Source organism: Triturus cristatus, chromosome 1_2 (assembly GCF_964204655.1).
Source record: "Triturus cristatus chromosome 1_2, aTriCri1.1, whole genome shotgun sequence".
In the NCBI taxonomy this organism is placed as follows: Eukaryota; Metazoa; Chordata; class Amphibia; order Caudata; family Salamandridae; genus Triturus; species Triturus cristatus.
The window spans coordinates 1,050,253,890-1,050,273,187 of record NC_140580.1 but is presented as its reverse complement, the minus strand read 5'-3'; the positions used below and the strand labels follow the sequence as shown (position 1 = coordinate 1,050,273,187).

Here is a 19,298-nt window from a genome sequence, read left to right as displayed (position 1 = left end):
TATCAAGGAATCAGTGAGAACCTTGTTGAAAGAAATCAAGGACTCAAGACTGGCTAGCCCAGACTGCAAAATTTCTGTAAGAAAGTTATTATTGGTCTCGAGTGATGGCAGCTGCAATATCCAGACCTCAGCTGCCCGTCGGACCACTACTGCAAATGATTTACTTTCTTCAGTTGGTGCTGCAAGTGACAAGTCCAACCCCATATTTGGAGAGTATCAATCATACTGGACACTCCAAGTATAAAATTGTCATCATTATAATGATGGGTGAGATCACCGTATCTCTTCCCATCATCATCTCTTTCTGGTTGTGTACCTTGTTCAGCATCAGAGCCTAAAATATAATGGATTCAATAAAGAGATTTAAACCATAAAATATAATGGAGCCTCTGCTGGTGAGTCGGCCCAGGTAGAGGACTTAATATAGACTCTGGCTATATTTTGAATGGTCGCGCTCTAGTAATTTCACATGGCGATATGGGTATAGATTGAGCTGAAGCCAGTTCGGGGTCAGACATTGGAATCCACACTGGATTCTCTTCCAGCACCAGGGACATTGACGAGGTACAGGTCCTGGAGTTGATGAAATTAGTTTATGACCAACTGATATTGTGATCCCCTAGAGTCTTCTCTCTGGATATGGAGTAGTGGGATGGGGTTGAGTCACAGTTCACTATATGTTTTAGCTAGGACTTCAACTTAGATTTACCAGAGGACTTACACCGACTCTTGCACGAACGGTCCCGAGACTAAGAAGGAGTCTGCACCCGTGGCCTGAAGAGGGACTCCTGCAAGGGCCTCAACTTCTTATGTATAGAGAAGTACAACTTTGCTTCTTGGTCTCAAATAGCCTTCGGGTACATGAGGGCTCACTTGTCGCACAACTTTGAGTCATGTCCCGAGCCCAAACACCTCGTGCAGGTCAGTGACTGACATATGTTCAACAGTTCTGGCATTGTTTGAAACCTGTGGGTTTTAGAGGAGGCACTATTCAACATCACGCTTAATTTTGCTTTTAGGAATCGTTGATAGGCTGACAAATTTGGGAGCGGAGCTCCAGATCCGTGTTGAAAGGCATGAACGGGAAAGAACCAACGTCAGCTTGCAGGGGTGGTGGGTATATGCGGCTCTACTTCATCACGTCTGGGGTGGTATGGAGCAAATATGGAGACACACAGCGGTACCTAGAGGCATGCAGGAGCATACCTGGAAAAAGTTTCTAGATCCAGTGTGGTACCTGGGAGTATTCCAAGTTTTAGAATCTGTGGTTGGAAGTACCCATCAGAAACTTTAAATTAGCAATGGTATGGGTAGCTACAGCAGACCTCCTTCAAACTCCGCTCTTCAGAAAATCACTCCAAACTGAACCAATCAGATAATCCTATGATTGAGAACAAAGAACTCTAACAGAGCAAAATAATTAACTCAAGAAGACTAAACAATGGAAGGGCAATGCAATATCTTACCCTTCCAAGTCACTAGCTACACAGGTGCGTGCGTGCGAGCGCACACACACACACACACACACACACACACACACACACACACACACAGACGCGTGCTCCCACACACACACACACTCTACGCCCCTCCCCCAATAGCCCCACTACTAACAGTACATCCAATGAATAGATGTAAACAACTGCAGACCTTCTAACCAATTCTAATGTTTATCAAACATTAAATCCAGTAAACCGATATTCTAGTCTACTGTATGTTGCCCAAAAGTGGCTGAAAACTTGTATGTTGCCACAACAAAAAACATACAAATACATTCTCAATTCAAAATGTTACCAATATGTTAGTAGATCTTTCCAAAAGACAGTATCACTGTATTCTGCGTTAACTAATGCTTAGAACATTGAAAGTGGTGAAGCCACAGTGCTTTATAAAATCTTTCTAAACTGTTTCAATAGTTCATACTAAAACCCTAATTATTTCAAAATACTCAAATTGCAAATCTTTCATGTAAAGAATTCATGAACACATTCTTATAGATATGTGCACGTCAGCTATAACATACCTGTTTATAATCACCAATGATAGAGCTGTTTTTCTTAATTTCGGACTCTGCTTTGTCTAGTTCTCTACGACACATTTCCTTGAGCTGCAGGAAAAATATGACTTTAATTATTGTATTTGAAATTTCAACTGCCGGTTGATGATAAATTGCATAAACTGGCACGGATCACTTAGCAATAATTACAAAAAAATAAAAGAGTTGACTTATACATTTTAACAAATAACCAGAAGATTTACACAATGTATGCATACAACAGATTGCTGAAAAAGTTATGATTCTCTACCCCTGCCACCAACACGTAAATAGGTAGTTTGTGACTGGGTAGAGATCATATACTTCTCATCAGTACAAGCATTTCGGTGGCATCACCACAGTGAATAAAGTGAAATTTTGAGTTGCATTCCCATGCTGAGGTACGGACTCCTACAACTTAGGCCAACTTGTAATATACTATTCAATTAAATGGGTTATGCTGCCAGCCTTAAATGACAAACAAAGCAATGAAGCCTTGGAAGTTCAGGTGATTAAGTGGGACATGGGTGGTGAATTACCCTACCCAGGGGGCCAGCCAGTTTTCATCTGATTACTGCCTTCCTTGATACAGAGATTTTCGAGACAAACAGTTTACCTATAGCGTAGAAACCAGTTAGAATATGCAATGTGAGGGCATCACTGAACATATGGGGGTGGGGAAAAGGTAGTGTACATTTCAAGGCAATATACATTAGCTTCTGTACAACCCAAACTTTCAGTTGTTCTCAGGTATAAAGTGAACTAAAGTTCGTAAAGTCACCTTTGTCTTTTCTGTTGGCAAATTGGACAAAGTTGGGATTCACCATGTAAGGGCCACTGTGGCGTATCACAGTAAACTTACAATAGTTAAAGGATATAATGTCCAGACAGGAAATTTCAAACAAAATGTAAGCATGAAACAAGCAACTATCAAGGAAGCACAAAGATTCGAGCAGGAAAAGAAGAGGAAAAAACAAAAAAAACAAATGACTAGTCAACAATGACTTGAGCTGTTTTAGCTCCAACAAAACCTTGTTCTACCTCAATCTTCGTCCTGATTTTGGGTAGTATTTAAAGAAACTGTGTTCTGGTAACTGACAATTTGAAAAAGCAGTTCTGATGATGAAGAAACAGCATAAAAAAGGTTTTCACTTTCAAACTTTGAGGACTAGAACCACTCCGGTGCCAAAGTGACAATGATTTGTCAAGAACGACACTGGGCATCAAATCAGCTTTTGAACAACCCTGCAAGGGGGGCACCCTATTCCAGTCAATCAGGTGAAGGATATCTTATTATAGAAGCTTTTAGTCCTGGAAACGTCAGTGGGTACTGGGCCTTATCCATGGTGATCACTGGCGTTTTCCACTGGTGTCACAGGGAATATAGAAGATAAAAAAGAGACCGCTCAAATAATTTGAACCCATGTGGCAGAGTATCTACAAAACAGGCTTTAGACACTTAAAAATAAATAAATAAATAAACACTCTAAAGTAGAATTGGATGCAAGTATGCTGGTTTTAGTGGTTCAAATAGTTTACTTTGAAAGTTAAAGTTCCAGTACCCACTCAAAATAGCCACTAAGGGATCCAGTGATTGGTGAAAGGGCCAATTCACTCAGCAGTCAAGAGTTCCAAATTATGTTCAATGACAAGGTTCATGCAGGGAGACCACCAGTGCTGTGATTGGACTTGGCGCCCACAGTAGGTTTTATGAAGCAAAACATTTGTGGAACTTGTATCTCTTGAACAGCTGAAGGTTTCGGGTTGTAAAGCATCCTCAAGAACTTTGGAACAAACTAGTAGCCACTAGTTACAGAGAAACTGATTTTGGGGTCAGTGCTATACCACATCTTTAACCAGGCCCCTTTTAGACTATGATAAAGATAACAGACAGCAAAGTTGTTAAGGTAAACTGCTGTTTCAATTCAGTTCAATTAATTCTTCAAACTGCTCCACATGTAAATGACACAACAGGCATTGGGTAGCCAAATAAAAAAAGTATTTTAATTATAGTTCAGTAAAGAGTTCAATGTGCTAAGAAAGTACTTAAAAGGTAGTGGGTGGCAACCATATATACACATTTTTACCACATTAGGCTTTTTCAAGATCACACTATCAGCACTGAAGATATGTTTTACAGTCACATGACTAATTCTTGGTCAGCGCCGGAGGCTCGGATTATGCTGTACTTTCTCCGCTTTATTTTTACAGCAGCCATTCAAACTAACATTAAACAGCCACATTTCCCATGCAAACTTGGGAATGTGGAAAAAAGGGAAGACAGTCCAATTAACAGTTCATTCTGATCTCCAGCCAATGAGGGGAGCTGTGTGATAGTCCCTCGTCTCTACTCCTCATGCCTCTTTCTTCATTGCTCACAGCTGTTATGTTGTGGGCTCCAGGTCCACATGCTGAGGAAAGATGGACACTGACACCGTGGCTATCGTTATTCAACTGGCCACGAGCACGTGCACTCGGGCCCTTTTATTAGCCGTATCACATCACTAGTGACACCGGCGGTGAATGGGTGGGGGGTGTGTGTGTGTGTGTGTGTGTGTGTGTGTGTGCCCACTCCCATAGGGCAGTGGTTACTAAACCAGTGCCTGTCGAGACACTAGAACGTGTCTCGCAGGACACAACATTCCTCCAGAATTTTAATAAAACAAAAAGCTCTCTAGTCCACCCTGTAGGGATAAACAGTAACAAAATATACACCACAGGATCCATCAGATTGTCGGGTCAGGCATCAGGAGGACGGTGGACAAAGACTGGTGACTTCGACTGTGGCATGATGATCTCCGCAGGTATTCATCATTTAACCTGATTGGTTCAGGACACAAACTCTTGCAGGAAGAGGTCATCTGCGCACTAGTAACGTGCCGGTGTAAGCATGTCCTTTAGTTTCACGTAGCTTCCGTCCGCTGACCTGGATGATGGTATGTGGTGTGTAACAATAGTTCTTTAACTGGGTGCGTCAAGATCATGGTGGGAGTCTATGGTGAAAGTTCACTGGATGACTTCTGGATCACCTGAAGCCTCTCTTAGGCTGTCTTGCTTTGTGCGGTGACCAGTCAGTGGGGCAATGTCTCTTCCAGCTCTCCCGCTTGGGGAGGCCCTTCGTCGGGCTTGCCACGGGACTGCTGGTAGGCTGCGATGGGTCTGCGTGTGTGCCGGCTGGGGGCAGCTGCAAACCGCCGATGAGCCAGTAGCCAGTCACTCGCACAAACCTCAAGGGTGTATGGGTGTTGGTCAGGACATGCTCTCTCTGCCGCAGTTCAGGTGCAGACCCGGTTAGCCGGTAGCCTCTGAGTCTTCTTGTTGGCTAGTTGGGCAAAAGTGTTGGACTCCAATCCATGTGTACCCGAGATGGTGTCTGTGGACGCACTTGATGAGGACTGGCATGGTAGCGTTGCCAGCCATGTGGTGAATCGAGACAACGGGGGGTGATGACTTGCCTTGATGGATGCAGGTGTCTAGTCTGGAGTCGATCACCTGAGGCAGGGAGTGGCCAGGTATCTCCGTGTTCTCTGGGGACGCACTTGCATCCATGTACTTGCACTACTTGAGCCGTTGGGACTTTGATGACGGAGGAGTGATAACCACGCTGAGGAACGTACGACTTGAGACTCTGTTCGTGCAGGCTGTGTGGCTTACTCTCAGACTCCCGCTGTGCGGTTGCCAGTTCTTTCTCTGGTTATCCCCCTCTTCCCTTGCTGTCGCTGTGTCAGGACTCCCTCCTGGTGTAGCTTGGGTTTTCTTCATCGTCTGGCCCTGCCACTCACAACTTCCCCTTTTGACCCCTGGTTGTCCGATTCTTGGTGTAGACCCTCCGGTTACACTTCCACATATCTTGCAGAGTGCGGTGTCAGGCACATGGCACTGATGACATACCTGCCATTGGGCCTGGACGACAGGTGGTGACGATTAACTAGGAGAGGAAGCTTCTGGATGGACGTCATAGCCACATGATTGCCTCTTCTGGATCTTCTCTTGCACCTCTGGCATTTGCGGTCAAGAGCAGGGATGTCACACGACTCCGACCGCCAACACTCAGGCTGGACGGTCTCACTGTGAAGTGATGGGAGCAACGCGGTTTGCACGTGCGGCGGCTTACGTGTGGTTCTCCCTTGGTTCTGTCGCCAGGGCCGTCGGTCCGCCTTGGTGGCTGTCTGGTGTCTTTGGAGGTGTTCTTGGCTTGTGGTGCTACGAGTTCTCTTGTTTCTCCTCCCGCTGTCTTTGACACACCTCCGTTTGTCCAGCTCTTTGGGGTGACACGATCTTCACTCTTCTTCTGCTTCTCCTCCGGGTGCAGAGACATGCACCGTGTTCTAACAAGGCCAACGGGCCTATTAACTTCAATGGTCTCCGGACCATACAGGCGAAAATTCAGTCGCTTTTCTCGGCTGCATAGCGAGCAGCCATTCATCTTGGGTGCTCCTTCTTCAGGCAGCTTCTTGACGCACCTACTCTGGGCGTTCCCTCTACAGGGAATGACTTCCACGGGCAGAAGTGAGCTAGTGGTGACGGCTGGCCACTTGAGATGTCCGACTCACCTCTTGTCAGCCTTGGGTCACTGACGACTCCTGCTTGAGGAAGTGTGAGGGAGGACACTGTGCTGCGTTTGGCCCACTCGGGGCTCCGTTGAGGCGATTGAGATTCTTCTTGATGCCTTCAGCATTTCTCCTTCTCTTCGAGGAGCTCTTGCTCTCCTGGGCGCATGCCCATGGAGTCAAATTTGCTGGCGCAGCCTTCTGCGCATTTCTGACTTAGTATGCTCAGTCTTCTTCGGGCAGTTGGCACTTCCTTTTCCTAACTTGCGGTGGGGCCTGTTCACCACCGACTGTATGCACGCCCTTGGTTGCTTGAGACTTCACTGAGCTGGGGCAGCTCTGGGCTCCTTGGCAACGAACGTCCTTGGGTGCCCTGTGCTGGGTACGGGATGTGGTGAGGAATCTGTGGGCGTCCTCTTCTGGCACCTGGCGTGCCTGTTCTTCCTCCTTGCTATGGTCGTTCACCTCCTAGGCAAGTGATCCTGCTTCCTTGCTGGCGTAGGCGTCCGACAGCCACTAGGTGTGTGTCACACATGTGCAGCTTGTGTTTGCGGTGGGCTTTGTTGCCTCGGGGGCTTTCCGTCCTTGGCTCCACGTGGGTTGCTGTCAGTTCTCTGAGCCGAGGCAGCGTTGGATATCTTAGTTCTATTTCTCTCAGCAGGGGTTTAGGTCCTCCTATTCAGCCTGCCAGACGGTCCACAGGGTGCAGGCTGTGTTCACTTCTACCCGAAGGCTGCTTTGGGCTTGCAGTCTCCTGGGGCTGTCCTGGACTCTCTGTAGCTGCATCTTGCTTTGAGGCGTGACTGGGCAGCTTTGGGCTATTTGAGTGCTCTGTGCTAGGACAGCACTATCGTCATTACTGCAACATGTTCGCCGGCTGGCTGGTGTGGAACCACTTCTAGTTTCCCTTTTCCCCCTTTGATAGTCCTCCGGGCTTTGCAGTGCACTTGGGGGTGTTGTTCCCGGGCAGTCATACAACTGTATCTCCCTTCTCGGTTACTGTGAATTGCAGCAGCTATCCTAGTGCTGCCAGCCGTTTCTATGTGACTCACTCATTGTCTACAAGTGTGGTAGGCCGAAATGTCCACTAGGTGGCTCTCAGTCTTTGGGGTACTTGGCCTCTCAGTAACACCTCTGGCCTGCAGCATGCCGAGTGTGCTGCTACTGCAGGCCTCCCAGTGGCTAATTGGTTATTATGTTCAGAACTCCCAGGGTTGGGGCAACTCAAGGCAGGCAAGGTGTGGGAATGCGCTTTGGCGGAGGATGCAGAGGAGACAGATTGCGCTGGTACGGTAATGCGGTTCCTCATGTACCTTTTACCATTGCCATTGCGTCCGTTTACTTGTACTGTGACTGGTTACTGTGGCTGCGTTACCACGGGTGGCCACCAGGTGGCAGTGCAGCACTGCTGTTTTGCCTGTCTTGGCCGTCCTCCTTTGATCGGCGGGCCGTACAGCCATTGCCTTTAGCGTGGGAGCCTACCCTTGCTGCTGGCAGTACTCTGTGGAGACAGGTGTAGTGTTCACATAGTTGTAATGCAGGGCTCCTTTGTCCACTGCCCACGAGTGTCACTTCATTAAGTGAATACGGTACCTCGCCGAATGCAGTGGGGCGAGGTGCCGCTAGATGGCGCGGTCGGTGCTCATCGCCTTCCTCACATTCATCTCTCTCTCCTAAACCGGGGTCGCGCAAGGCTGAAGCTGCAGACGGGAGCTCTCCTTGCAGGTGCGGCTCACTTCTGATGGCCACTGGACTGCCACGCCTCTCCCCGTGCGCAGCTGAATTCGGAGCCGTTCGGCGACAACACCTGACACTGGGCTCGGACTTCTTGCCAGCAACAGCAGCCCATGGCTACGCGCCTACCTCCAGACTGCCTTGATTTCACGAGGAAGGTAGGGGGCACAGTAGGGCAGTGCACCTGGGCTCACTTTTCTTCTGCTGCCCGATCGACATTGCCGGGGCGTCTTCAGTGTGATTTTTTTGGGCAGTGAGGGAGGGCTGCTCGGCGCAGGCCGGCTGCAGAGCAATGCCTGTCTTAGGGGTGGAAGGACCGCTCGTGGGTCCTGCGCAGTGATGAGCGCCGGGCTCCTTACTTGCGGAGGTGAGTGAGCGTGGCGGCGGCTGCGCCGTGAGCATGGCAGGGACACTCACGCTTCTTGTGGCGTTCCAGCGGCGGCTGCGGGGGCGCTCATCCACTTCTCCAGCATCCGGAGCCACAGTGAGTAGGAGACAGCCAGTATCCATTCCTCCCTTCTGAAAGGCAGATGGCCACTTGCGAGGCTCGCCCTCCTCGCAGGCCTGGCCAGCGGACCCTTCCCTCCTCACGAGGGACAAGGAAACATGACTCAGCAGGCACGCGGGATTGGCTACCCGCCTCGTCGCCAAATGTTATGTTATGGGCTCCAGGCTCACATGCTGATGAAAGATGGACACTGACACCGTGGCTATCGTTACTCAACTGGCCACAAGCACGTGCACTTGGGCCCTTTTATTAGCCGGGTCACGTCACTCGTGACAGCGGTGGAGAATGGGTGAGGGTGTGTGTGCCCACTCCCATAGGGGAGTGGCTACTAAACCAGTGCCTGTCAAGACACTAGAACGTGTCTCGCAGGACACAACAACAGCCAAGATAAGTAGGCTTTTTCCTCTTCGCTGGTCGCATGTTAAAGGCATTGTTTTCACACTGTGTATGTTGCAGATGCTTCGGTTTCACGCTACTGCGAGTGTTAGGTTACCTTTCCACGGCCGTGGGAACGTTCTCGCTCCTTCGCGGCCGTTGTTTCTTTGTGGTACCTCTCTGCAGTGTGGTTCTCCCGCGCCTATGTGGCCCGCAACATCCAGTCCTAATTTCTGTCATTCCTGAGTGATCGGAGCTGCGCGCCACCGGCCTGAGCCTTTTGCCCCCTGGAGAGCGAGGCCCCCCCACGGAGGTCTGTACCCGCCAGGAGGCCGCAAATTCAGTGATTTTTTTTTCCAGTTGATGCCCTATTCAGGTTGTGACATGTTTACGCCCAAATAGAGAGGCTCGTAGCACATATTGTAGGCCTACAGACCTGTGGGGACACACTCCCAGGAGTGCCTCCCTTATTGATCGTGCACCGGGGTGTATGTAAGTGTCCCCGGGTGTGATCCGTGACCGGGAGACTTGCCCCACGTTATTGGGCTGACACCCAGCCCCCCTTACAAATGTATATATCCGACAGCCTATGTGCTGCGTGCTCTGTAATCAGCGCTCACCTTAAGCGCATGGGACCCACATAACTGGTACCTGCCAGTTAGCCATGTTCAGTGAGTATATTGGCAATGGAACCCTATGACGAGAACCAAGGTAAGGAGGATACCCTGGCTGACTTTCCTTGGGATGACAGTTTTTATGAAGCGTTATAGGGCGGTGTCGGAGTCCATGGCGCCCTTAGAGGAACGCCTCTCTCAACGAATCGAACAGGCCTGTGTCAAAATTGCGGCCCTTGCCCCGGGAGTTCCCCAAACATCTAGTGAGGGTACCCCTTCTGCCTCCCTTGAGCAGGATGGAGTTCGGGCGAAGCTCCCTCATGAGGCCGGAGTGGACCTCGATGTCTTTGCCAGGCTTAAACAGGCCTTCCTAGCTAGCACTGCCTCAGGCCCCACTCCCCCTCCATCTTGGATCCCTCGGGATTGTTTAATGCACCGCCCCCCACCCGTGCCCCGAGAACCCTGAATGGGGAGGTTCACAGGGACACAGATGAGGGCCCCACCCAACCCTGGTTACCTTCTCCCACCCCCCATCCCTGCCCCTGGGGACCAAGGATCATGCTCGGTCATGCTGGATCCTGAAGACATCCTTCACCCAATATCCCCTGAATGGGCCCAGGCAGAGAAGATGGTAAACTATGTGGCCGGGCGCATTTGGAAACCTTTGGAAAAGGAGGCAAGCAACTCCTTAGAGCCGAATGCCCCCACCCTTCCTTAGAAGGGAAAGTGGCCATGACCCCAGAAATTGACCCATGAATGCCACCTTCCTCCAAACATTTGTTAAAGATCCTAAGAAGGGGATTGATAGGTCCTGTTGGGTGTGCCACGACAAGCTGTTGGACACCTTGGGTTATAAAGATATTGGATATGGCCGAGGAGGCCAAGGCCTCAGGCTCTGTGATATCACCGGACACACTATCAGCCTGGGTACAAAGGGCGGTCATTTTCTTGGGCAACGCGAACTGTGCACTATCAACTGAGCGGTGCTGCTCCCTGTTCATTAAAGTCGACCCCAAACTGGGGGACTTAGCGGACTCTGAGGGGGGCTCTATTGCGCAGGGGGTCTCTTAGGGGAACCCTTTACAAAGGATTAGTGAAGTTTGTTAATACGTTTGCTTCCTTAGAAAAGGCGCAGCCTTCCATGAAGCGAGTCTTCACAAACCAGGTTTTTACAGGAGGCCGGCAGAGGTAGGAGCCGCTCGTCCGGCAGCCCAAATAACCTACACCCTCTGAGGGGACAAGGCTACTGCCAAGGCCAGTTTCAGGACCAGGCCAGTTTCACCAACTTCTATCCCACCAGAGGACGAAGTTGCAGCAGAAGAGGTGGCAGAGCCTCAGCTGCTGCCATTGGCCCGGGTGAGTGTTCTCCCTTCTTCCCTTGTAAAAGTAGGGGGCTGGCTGGCAAATTTTTTCCCAGCTTGGACTTCCAGCACAAACGATGCTTGGGTGTTGCAGGCCGTGTGGGGTTATCAAAAAATGTTTTACGACTCTTCCTGGCAAGCCGTCGCTCCTCAACCGCTCCGGTTTCTGGACAGCGAGAAACAGTTGGTTAACCGAAGGGGCCTTTGTTTGAACAAACCCACATCCACGGGCTGCATCAGCAATATCTTTTTGGTTGACGAGGCCGACGGGGGCCAGTGACCAGTTATTAACCTCCAAGAGTTCAACAAGTAGTTGGTTTACCACCACTTCAAAATGGAGTGAATTCACCTCTTGCAGGATGTGCTTCTTCCCCGGGATTGGATGGTGCTTCTGGACCTCAAGGAAGCCTCTCTCTCAATTCCTGTGTTTCCTCTCACTGGCAGTTCCTACAGTTCCTCTGGAAGGACTTTTTGGACTCTCTTCCGTCCTCATCATTGCGTAATGCCCACACTGGATTGTTCGCCAACTACAAATGGCAGTGGATCTCCTTCAGAGTCTAGGATTTGTAATCCACGAGACTAAATCCCTCCTGGTCCCGTCCCAGAAGGTGATTTTTGGGGGTTTCTTGATAGACTTTCAAAGCTACTCTCAGCCTCCTGTATCAAAAGATAAAGATCCAACACGAGTTGCGGAGAACCTTGAACAAACAGCGAGTTTCACTGCGATATCTGGCCCTGGTGATGGGCCTCCTGTCATCTTCGATCCAAGCCATATTTCCCGGTCCCCTACATATAGGGCCCTACAACGGCAAAAAGCCACGCATCGGAGCAAGGGTATGTCTTACTCCCAGATGGTAACACTGTCGGGGAGGCGCGTGCCAAGCTCGACTGGTAGTTGACCAACATGGAGGCCTGGAATGGTCAGGCAATCTTTGAATCGGCCCTGGACATCATCATCTAGTCAGACGCCAGCAGGTGAGGTTAGGGTACCAGATGTGGTAAATTCCCCACAGGAGGGTCGTGATCTCCTTATGAACAACAGTTACATACAAATTGTCTCAAACTGTTGACAGGGTCCTTTGCGGTGAGATGCAGGACTAAGAACTGTGCTGGCATGCGTCCTTCTCAAGATGGACAACATATCGACAGTGCGATATACAAATCACTTAGAGAGCACTCGCTCCAAGGCCCTCACTGATCTTCTGGCAGTATTGCCATTGATCATCGGATTTCGGTCATGGCGGAGTATTTGCCAGGCCACGCTAACCAGGCGGTAGATATCCAGTCCTGCAACTTCCGGAATTAGAGTCTGTGGAAACTCCACCCCACGGTGTTCTCCTCCCTTTGGTAGAAGTGGGATCCGTTCTCTATAGACCTCTTTGCATCCAGGTTGGATCACCAGATGCCCAAGTTTTTCAGTTGGAAGCCCGATCCCCTGGCGGCAGCCACGGATGCGTCCCTTTAGGACTGGTCATGAGAGAATGGCTATGCTTTTATCCCGTCTGCGATGAATATGAGGGCCTCGGCGCAGATAAGCCATCAGAAGGCGGAAGTGGAGATCTCAAGTTTGGTTTCCAGTTCTTCTGGAACTTGCTTTGGATTTTCCATCCCTTCTCCCCGGTTGTCAGAGATTCTGCTCAATCCAGATCACCAACCTCACCCTCTTATACCAGGGGTTGGGGGGGGGGGGGGGGGGGGGGGGGAGTCTGGTCGCTCATGGCATGGAGGATTACAGGGGATGATGGTCAATACCAGGCCTTTCGGACGCGGCTGAGGAACTCGTCAACAGCCTGGGCCGATAGCACGGTCAAGTGCTACAGATCCTCATGGAACCGTTGGGCTAACTGCCAAGCCAGGTCTTCCCTGGTTCGGAAACAACCATTTTGGGACCAGTTTCGGTGTAACACCCCTCATCAACCAGGCAAGCTTGAATCGAACGGCAAAATGAGCAAGGGACTCACGTTTGGGCATACCCTGCCAACCTAGGGCGAACAAGGCAAACCGGTCCAAGGATGCTTGTTTCCGGTCCAGGGAAGACCTGGCTTGGCAGTTCACGCTGGACTGTTCCCATGACGCACAGTGTCAAGATTGAATTGCATATGGCTCTGTCTGAACTGGGGTGGCGAAGTGAGCTAAATAACGATGATGGATACAACCCAGATTTGTGACTCGAGGAGAGTGTTTGAAAAGTTTCAGCGCTCTGTCCATCATCATCTTATGTTTGACCCATCGCATAAAAACAATGGATTGTCTCGAAGGAGTCAAATATACAGTTAAGAGAAAAGTTGGCCAAATACTTTGTTAATATGATCCCTCGTAAAAACAAAATGGGTAAATTGGGATTATCCCCAAGGCAAGTATACTGTTTAAAAGCCGATACACTGCAGTATGTCTTAAAATGAAGTCTGAACCTTATGATAAACAGCCAGCGTTTTAAACCTGGTATATCTGAAATAGACTATCAATCAGGCCCTACACTGTTGGTGAAGTGCAGTCAAAAATCATGTGGTCCGGAAACAGATAAGATAGCTGCCATTCAGTCCTATTCATAACAGCAAAAAGTTGATGTCCAAAAGAAGAAAGAAAATAAAGTCACAAAGAAGGAAGGGCCATGCCAGCCATATCACGTGGAAGCTGTAGATACTGTATGGCACAACTGGGTTCCCAGTCAACTAGTCTCAACCATTTTAAAGAACTGTTTGAAAAGATCTAATGGTATAGACAGGAAGTAGTACAAAACCAGAGGCATATGATACGATGTTGAGTCCGTGTGATCTGACGATGGATGCGAGCGGGACCATGTAGATGTTAAATACGGTGGGGCTGATGGAGAATCCTTATGGTACTCCGAAAGGTGGTCACTTTGGGTTCTGAGAGGTAAGGGGGGGGGGGGCGGGGGGTGAGAGTCTGACGCGCTGCTTTCTGCGGGAAAGGAATGAGCGGACCCAGCTGAGGGCCTTATTCTGGATACCTGCGTCGTAGAGTCTGCTGGCTAGGGTGCGGGGCGAGACTGTGGTCCAGGAAGATGAGGGCCACAGTCTGTTCTCTGTCGAGGAGGGAGAGATGTCTGTAACGGTGAGAAAGGCGGTTTCGGTGCAATGATTCTTCCTTAAGCCTGATTGGGCAGAGTCGAGGATGCCGTTTTATTCTATGAAGGAGGTGAGGTGGCTGTTGACTGCTTTTTCCATAACTTCGCCAGGTATGGGAGTAAGGAGATCGGTCTGTAGTTTTTGAGGTCGGTGGGGTGCTCCGAGGGTTTTTTCAGGAAAGGGTTGATCTCGGCGTGTTTCCAGTAGTTGGGGAGGAAGGCGGTCTCGAAGTAGCGATTAATAATTCGTCGAAGCTCGGGGGTGATGATGTCTGCAGCTCTGTGGTAGATGTAGTGGGGGCCCGGAGTGGGTTGACTTCATAGTATTCAGGGTGTCTTTAGTGTTGAAGGTGGTCCAGCTGTTGAGTGTCGGCTGTGTGTTGGGGGGAATGGCAGGTGTGGGTTCCCCGTGGAGTTTGTTGTCGTCAAAATTGTCGCAGATGGTCTTGATTTTGAGATGGAAGAAATTGCTGAGTCTGTCGTAAAGGTCCTGAGAGGGTGGGATGTCTGTAGTCTCACTGTTGGGTTGGACGAACTCTTTGATGATGCTGAAGAGTTCCTTGCAGTTGTGTGCGTGGGTGGAGATTCTGTCCTCAAGTGCTTTCTTCCTGGAGTGTCTAAGGAGGTTGTGTTGTGCGGTAGCAGCTGCTTTGAAGCTGTCGAAGTCACATGTGGTTTTGGAGTTCCTCCATAGCTTTGAGGAGTCTGCAGGTTTGTCTAGATTCTCGGAGTACGGTGGAGAACCATCTGGTTTTCGTGGTGTGGGGGGGGGTGGATGTTTTCTTGAGGGTGGCGATGGTGTTGGCGCAGTCTGTGATCCAGTTGTGTAGGTTACGAGCGGTGGTGGTTGGGTCGTCGTCTGTAGCGGTGGGAGCAGAGCTGCTTAGGGAGGCGGTGAGTTGGTTTGGAGAACTTGTTCCAATTACTGGGCTGGAGCTGGTGAGGACTTTTACGGGTGATGTTGGTTTTAAAGATGAAGAGGCTGCAACAATGGTCCGTCCAAGGGAGTTCGGAGGTGTGGCTGAAGGTGATGGAGTTTTCTTCTGTGAAGATGGGGTCGATGGGTTGTCAAGTCCCGAATGCTAGTAATTGTGTTCTTAGATAGTTTCTCTTTAGTCTGAAAGGAGAGGAGTCAACCCAACCTCTTTGCTGTTCTCAAAGCAAAAAGCCTGTTTGACTGCCATCTTTTATAAGCTCTATTGTGAACCTCCTACTATAGTACCATACGAGTAATAGTTAATTGCTCCAAAGCTTTCAGTTTTATGAGAAAGACCTTCAACCAATTTCTTAGAATATTCTAGTTCCAAAGACATGTGCTGCTATGTCTCTATTCCTTTTGTCACACTGAATCATATAGCTAAGGACAGCTTTCATTGCATACCAGGCTTTTTAAGCAAGAAGCCAAATGTTGATTCTCTGAAAAATAATCCTCCAGACAAGTCGTCCTATCATTCAGATATCACTTCTCCTGCAGCAATTTGCGGTCAAAAGACCACCTGGAAGGAGCAACAATGAATAAAACTGGAAGTCTCTGATGTGAGAAGTTGGCCTGATGTATGATGTCACTAGTTCTAGTGTACACCTTATATCAGTCCAAACAACCCTTATGGTGATTGGTTGTAAAGTCCACCTTATAGACCAGCTATCCTAGTGGTAGCATGGACAAGAGCAGTCTTAGGCTAAACTCTGAATGGCATGTGAAGCCAGCTGTGATACCATATATAATCCCTTCGAATACAAAATGAAAGGACACCACAACAGATATATATAAAATAAAGTGTATTTATTCTAGTCAAACCCTCAGCACTCTTTATGAGATTCGAGGTAAGTACAACACAGTCTTATTTAAGTATACATTAAGTCACACAGGTAAGTAATACAGTTAGGCCCTAGGGGCCACGCAAACCATATACTAAAGAAGTGGTATAAGGACCACTGTCACGGAAATAGAATAGGCCTAGGCCTAGGGAATCGCTGGGGCTACACTACACTACCAACAGTTAGGAAGTGGGAGGCCCGCGGGATTCAGGTGCAGAGTGGAAACACTTGCGCGTAATGCGTATAGTCGATAGAAATAGTACAGTTTTGAAATAAGCAGTTTAAGGACACTTCTGAAGCAGCTAGAGAGTCGAGACTCGGAAACTAGACCCTAGGATAGTCACTACCCTTGTGCGCACCGAAGTACCCAAGTTACCTAGCCCACGGGCTGCGGGTGCATAGGTGTGAACTTGTGTCGGGTTTCGTCGTGGACTTCTATGGATGCCTGAAGGAAAGTTGCTGACAGGCAGTCAGTGAGGAGTGTCCGGTGGATCCCAAGGCTGAGATCCACAAGAGAGGATACCTGCAAGCAGAAGGGACAGAGTCAAGGTCACTAGACAGTGACCACGTGGAACCAGGAAGGAACCAGGCGATGTCGTGAAGATTGCAGGTGAAAGGTGAAGCTGGTCGCTGCAGCCACGGGTACCAGGAGACGTCGAGGACGACCAGGACCAGGAGGCGAGCTGTCCCACGAAAGCTCTTGCTGTCGGCGGCGAAGTCGAACTAGGACTCACCAAGCCTTGGCAAGCGGAACCCACGAAGAACGGAGGACTTGCTTCTGGTGCAGACCAGGAAGGTCTGGGGTGCTTCTCTTTTGCAAGGAAGCGGGAGCCAGTCTGGAGGAGCCAAACCAGCGGTGAAGATTTCAAGGTGTGTCGTCACAAAGGCAGCTAGGCAACGGGCAAGCAACCGGACAGACGCGGCAAGCAGGAAAATGCAGAAGGGCCCCACGCAGGACTCGTGGAGTGTGGGGGGCTGATCTTCGGTGCAGATGGTGCTTGGGGTTGGGGCTTCTCAATCCCCGGTGCACAACTTCGAGGGTACCTCAGAAGCTGCGCTGGAAGATACTCGCCACTTTTCCCAGGTAGCCGGTCCCACGTCTCTCATCGCCTCGTGGAAGTCAAGGCTCTGGTCGGGCTCTGCAGTAGGTCCCTCATAGAACTTCAGCAAAGCAAAGGGTAGTCTCTTGATGGTGCCTGTTTGCACAGGGTAGCCACTCCTTGGTCACAAGGGAGATTCTTCAGTCTTCTTCTTTCGTCGAATGTCGAAGGTCCAGAGTTTCTGTTCAAGTTGCAGGTTCAGGATAATCTAATCTCCTGAGGCCCAGCTACCACTCTTATCCAAATCTGGGGGGCTGGGTTGCCTGCTAGGTCACGCCTTATGGGTGGGACCTGGGAGGGGGGTGGTTACACCCCCTTCCCTTTGTCCAGTTTCGCGCCAGGACTGGGGCTGGAGTGCCCCAGCACCGGTTTGAACTGGACTATGCATGGAGCACCTTGTGTGCCCCAGGCAGTGTCTCGTTTCATTCATCCCTCCCTGCCCCAATACACCAAGGCCTGTCTGTGGTGGTGCTCGCACCTCCCATGGCAGGAAACCTATTGTCCAAGCCTCCCTTGCCAGGATCACTCCCAGCAGCAGGAGGTCAGACTTGTGTCGTGGCAGCAGCATCCATTTTGTGATGCTGGGGCTCTGGTTAACTTTAACCGGGTAAGTAGCTTACAACAGGTCTTCTCCCTCTAGAAGGGAGGGATAATATCCTCATCCCCAGAAATGGGATGGGGGTATTATTCCAAAGTGTTAGACACCTTACACGACATGTTTTGATAAAGCCAAACCATAGTTACCATAACCGTTTAAGATTATAAGGCACTTTAAGAGTATATGGTAGGCTATATCATAGAACATCTATAAGGACATGGTTCCGAAAGCTGCAGACAGGCTCAGCTCATGCTAGAGCACCATCTCACATGTTACCAAGCACTCTGCCTCCAGGATTGTTAAGGCCTGCCATAGGAGTGGCTGATAGGTACACATGTCTATATGTAAGATAGGTATAGGAATACTACACCTAAGCAAGGGGTGATTACACAACCTTGCCCCAGCTGAGTGATCAGCCAGTTGTGTCATAATGGAAGGCCAGACCAGGGGTGGCATAATACATGCTGCAGCCCCTGGTAGGCCTAGGGTACACCTATGCCCTGGGTACCTAAGGTACACTGTACAGGGGCCAATACGGTGATCCTATCCAAATGGGTTATGCACCTAAAGTACATAGTATCAATTTGGAGAGAGAACAGCAGGGCTGTGGGTCTGATTAGCAGGCCCACAGCCACATCCAAGTCGAAAACCAGTAAAGCAAAAGCAAAAAGTGGGGGTGAACATAGAAAGCAGACCCTACTCTCCTACACAACCCCCCCAAACTTAGGGACATTAAACTAACCTTGACCAGTTGAGTCTTCATGTTCTAAGTGGAAATATCTGGAGAGTCCATCTGCATTGGCATGGTCAGTCCCAGGTCTATGTTCCACTGTGAAGTCCATCCCCTGTAGGGAAATGGACCACCTAAGAAGTTTGGGATTTTCACCCTTCATCTGATTTAGCCACAAGAGGGGCTTATGGTCTGTCTGAATCTTGAAGTGAGTACTAAACAAGTATGGCCTCAGCTTCTTCAGGGCCCAAACCACAGCAAAGGCCTCCCTCTCAATAGCTGACCAACGTTTCTCTCTAGGGGTCAGCCTTCTACTTATAAAAGCAATGGGCTGGTCTTGACCATCTATATTAAGTTGTGAAAGAACAGCTCCCACACCCAACTCAGAAGCATCTGTCTGGACAATGAACTCTTTGGAGTAGTCTGGACTTTTCAGAATAGGTGCACTGCACATGGCCTGCTTCAGGTCATCAAATGCTTTTTGACAGCTTACTGTCCACTGAACTTTCTTTGGCATTTTCTTGGAGGTCAAGTCATTAAGTGGTGTCACAATGGACCCATAGTTCTTAACAAACTTTCTGTAGTACCCAGTCAGGCCCAAGAAAGCTCTGACCTGAGTCTGGGTAGTTGGGGGGAGTCCAGTCCTTTATGGTCTGGATCTTGCTCTCCAGTGGTTGAACCTGACCCCCACCAACTAGGTGGCCCAGGTATACAACCTTGCTCTGCCCTATCTGGCACTTAGTGGCCTTGATAGTGAGGCCTGCCTTTTGCAGGGCCTCTAAAACAT

General features: G+C 49.5%; 1 protein-coding gene across 2 annotated transcripts in view; it reads right to left on the bottom strand.

Annotated features, from left to right (window-relative positions):
- Positions 1-19,298, bottom strand: part of RABGAP1 (RAB GTPase activating protein 1) — a 1,076,978-nt gene that overhangs the window by 120,697 nt on the left and 936,983 nt on the right. For both annotated transcript variants that reach the window (XM_085612417.1, XM_085612408.1), the window contains exon 24: positions 2,024-2,107. In XM_085612417.1, coding sequence (XP_085468543.1) covers positions 2,024-2,107 — 84 coding nt within the window. The remainder of the gene's footprint in view (positions 1-2,023; positions 2,108-19,298) is intronic.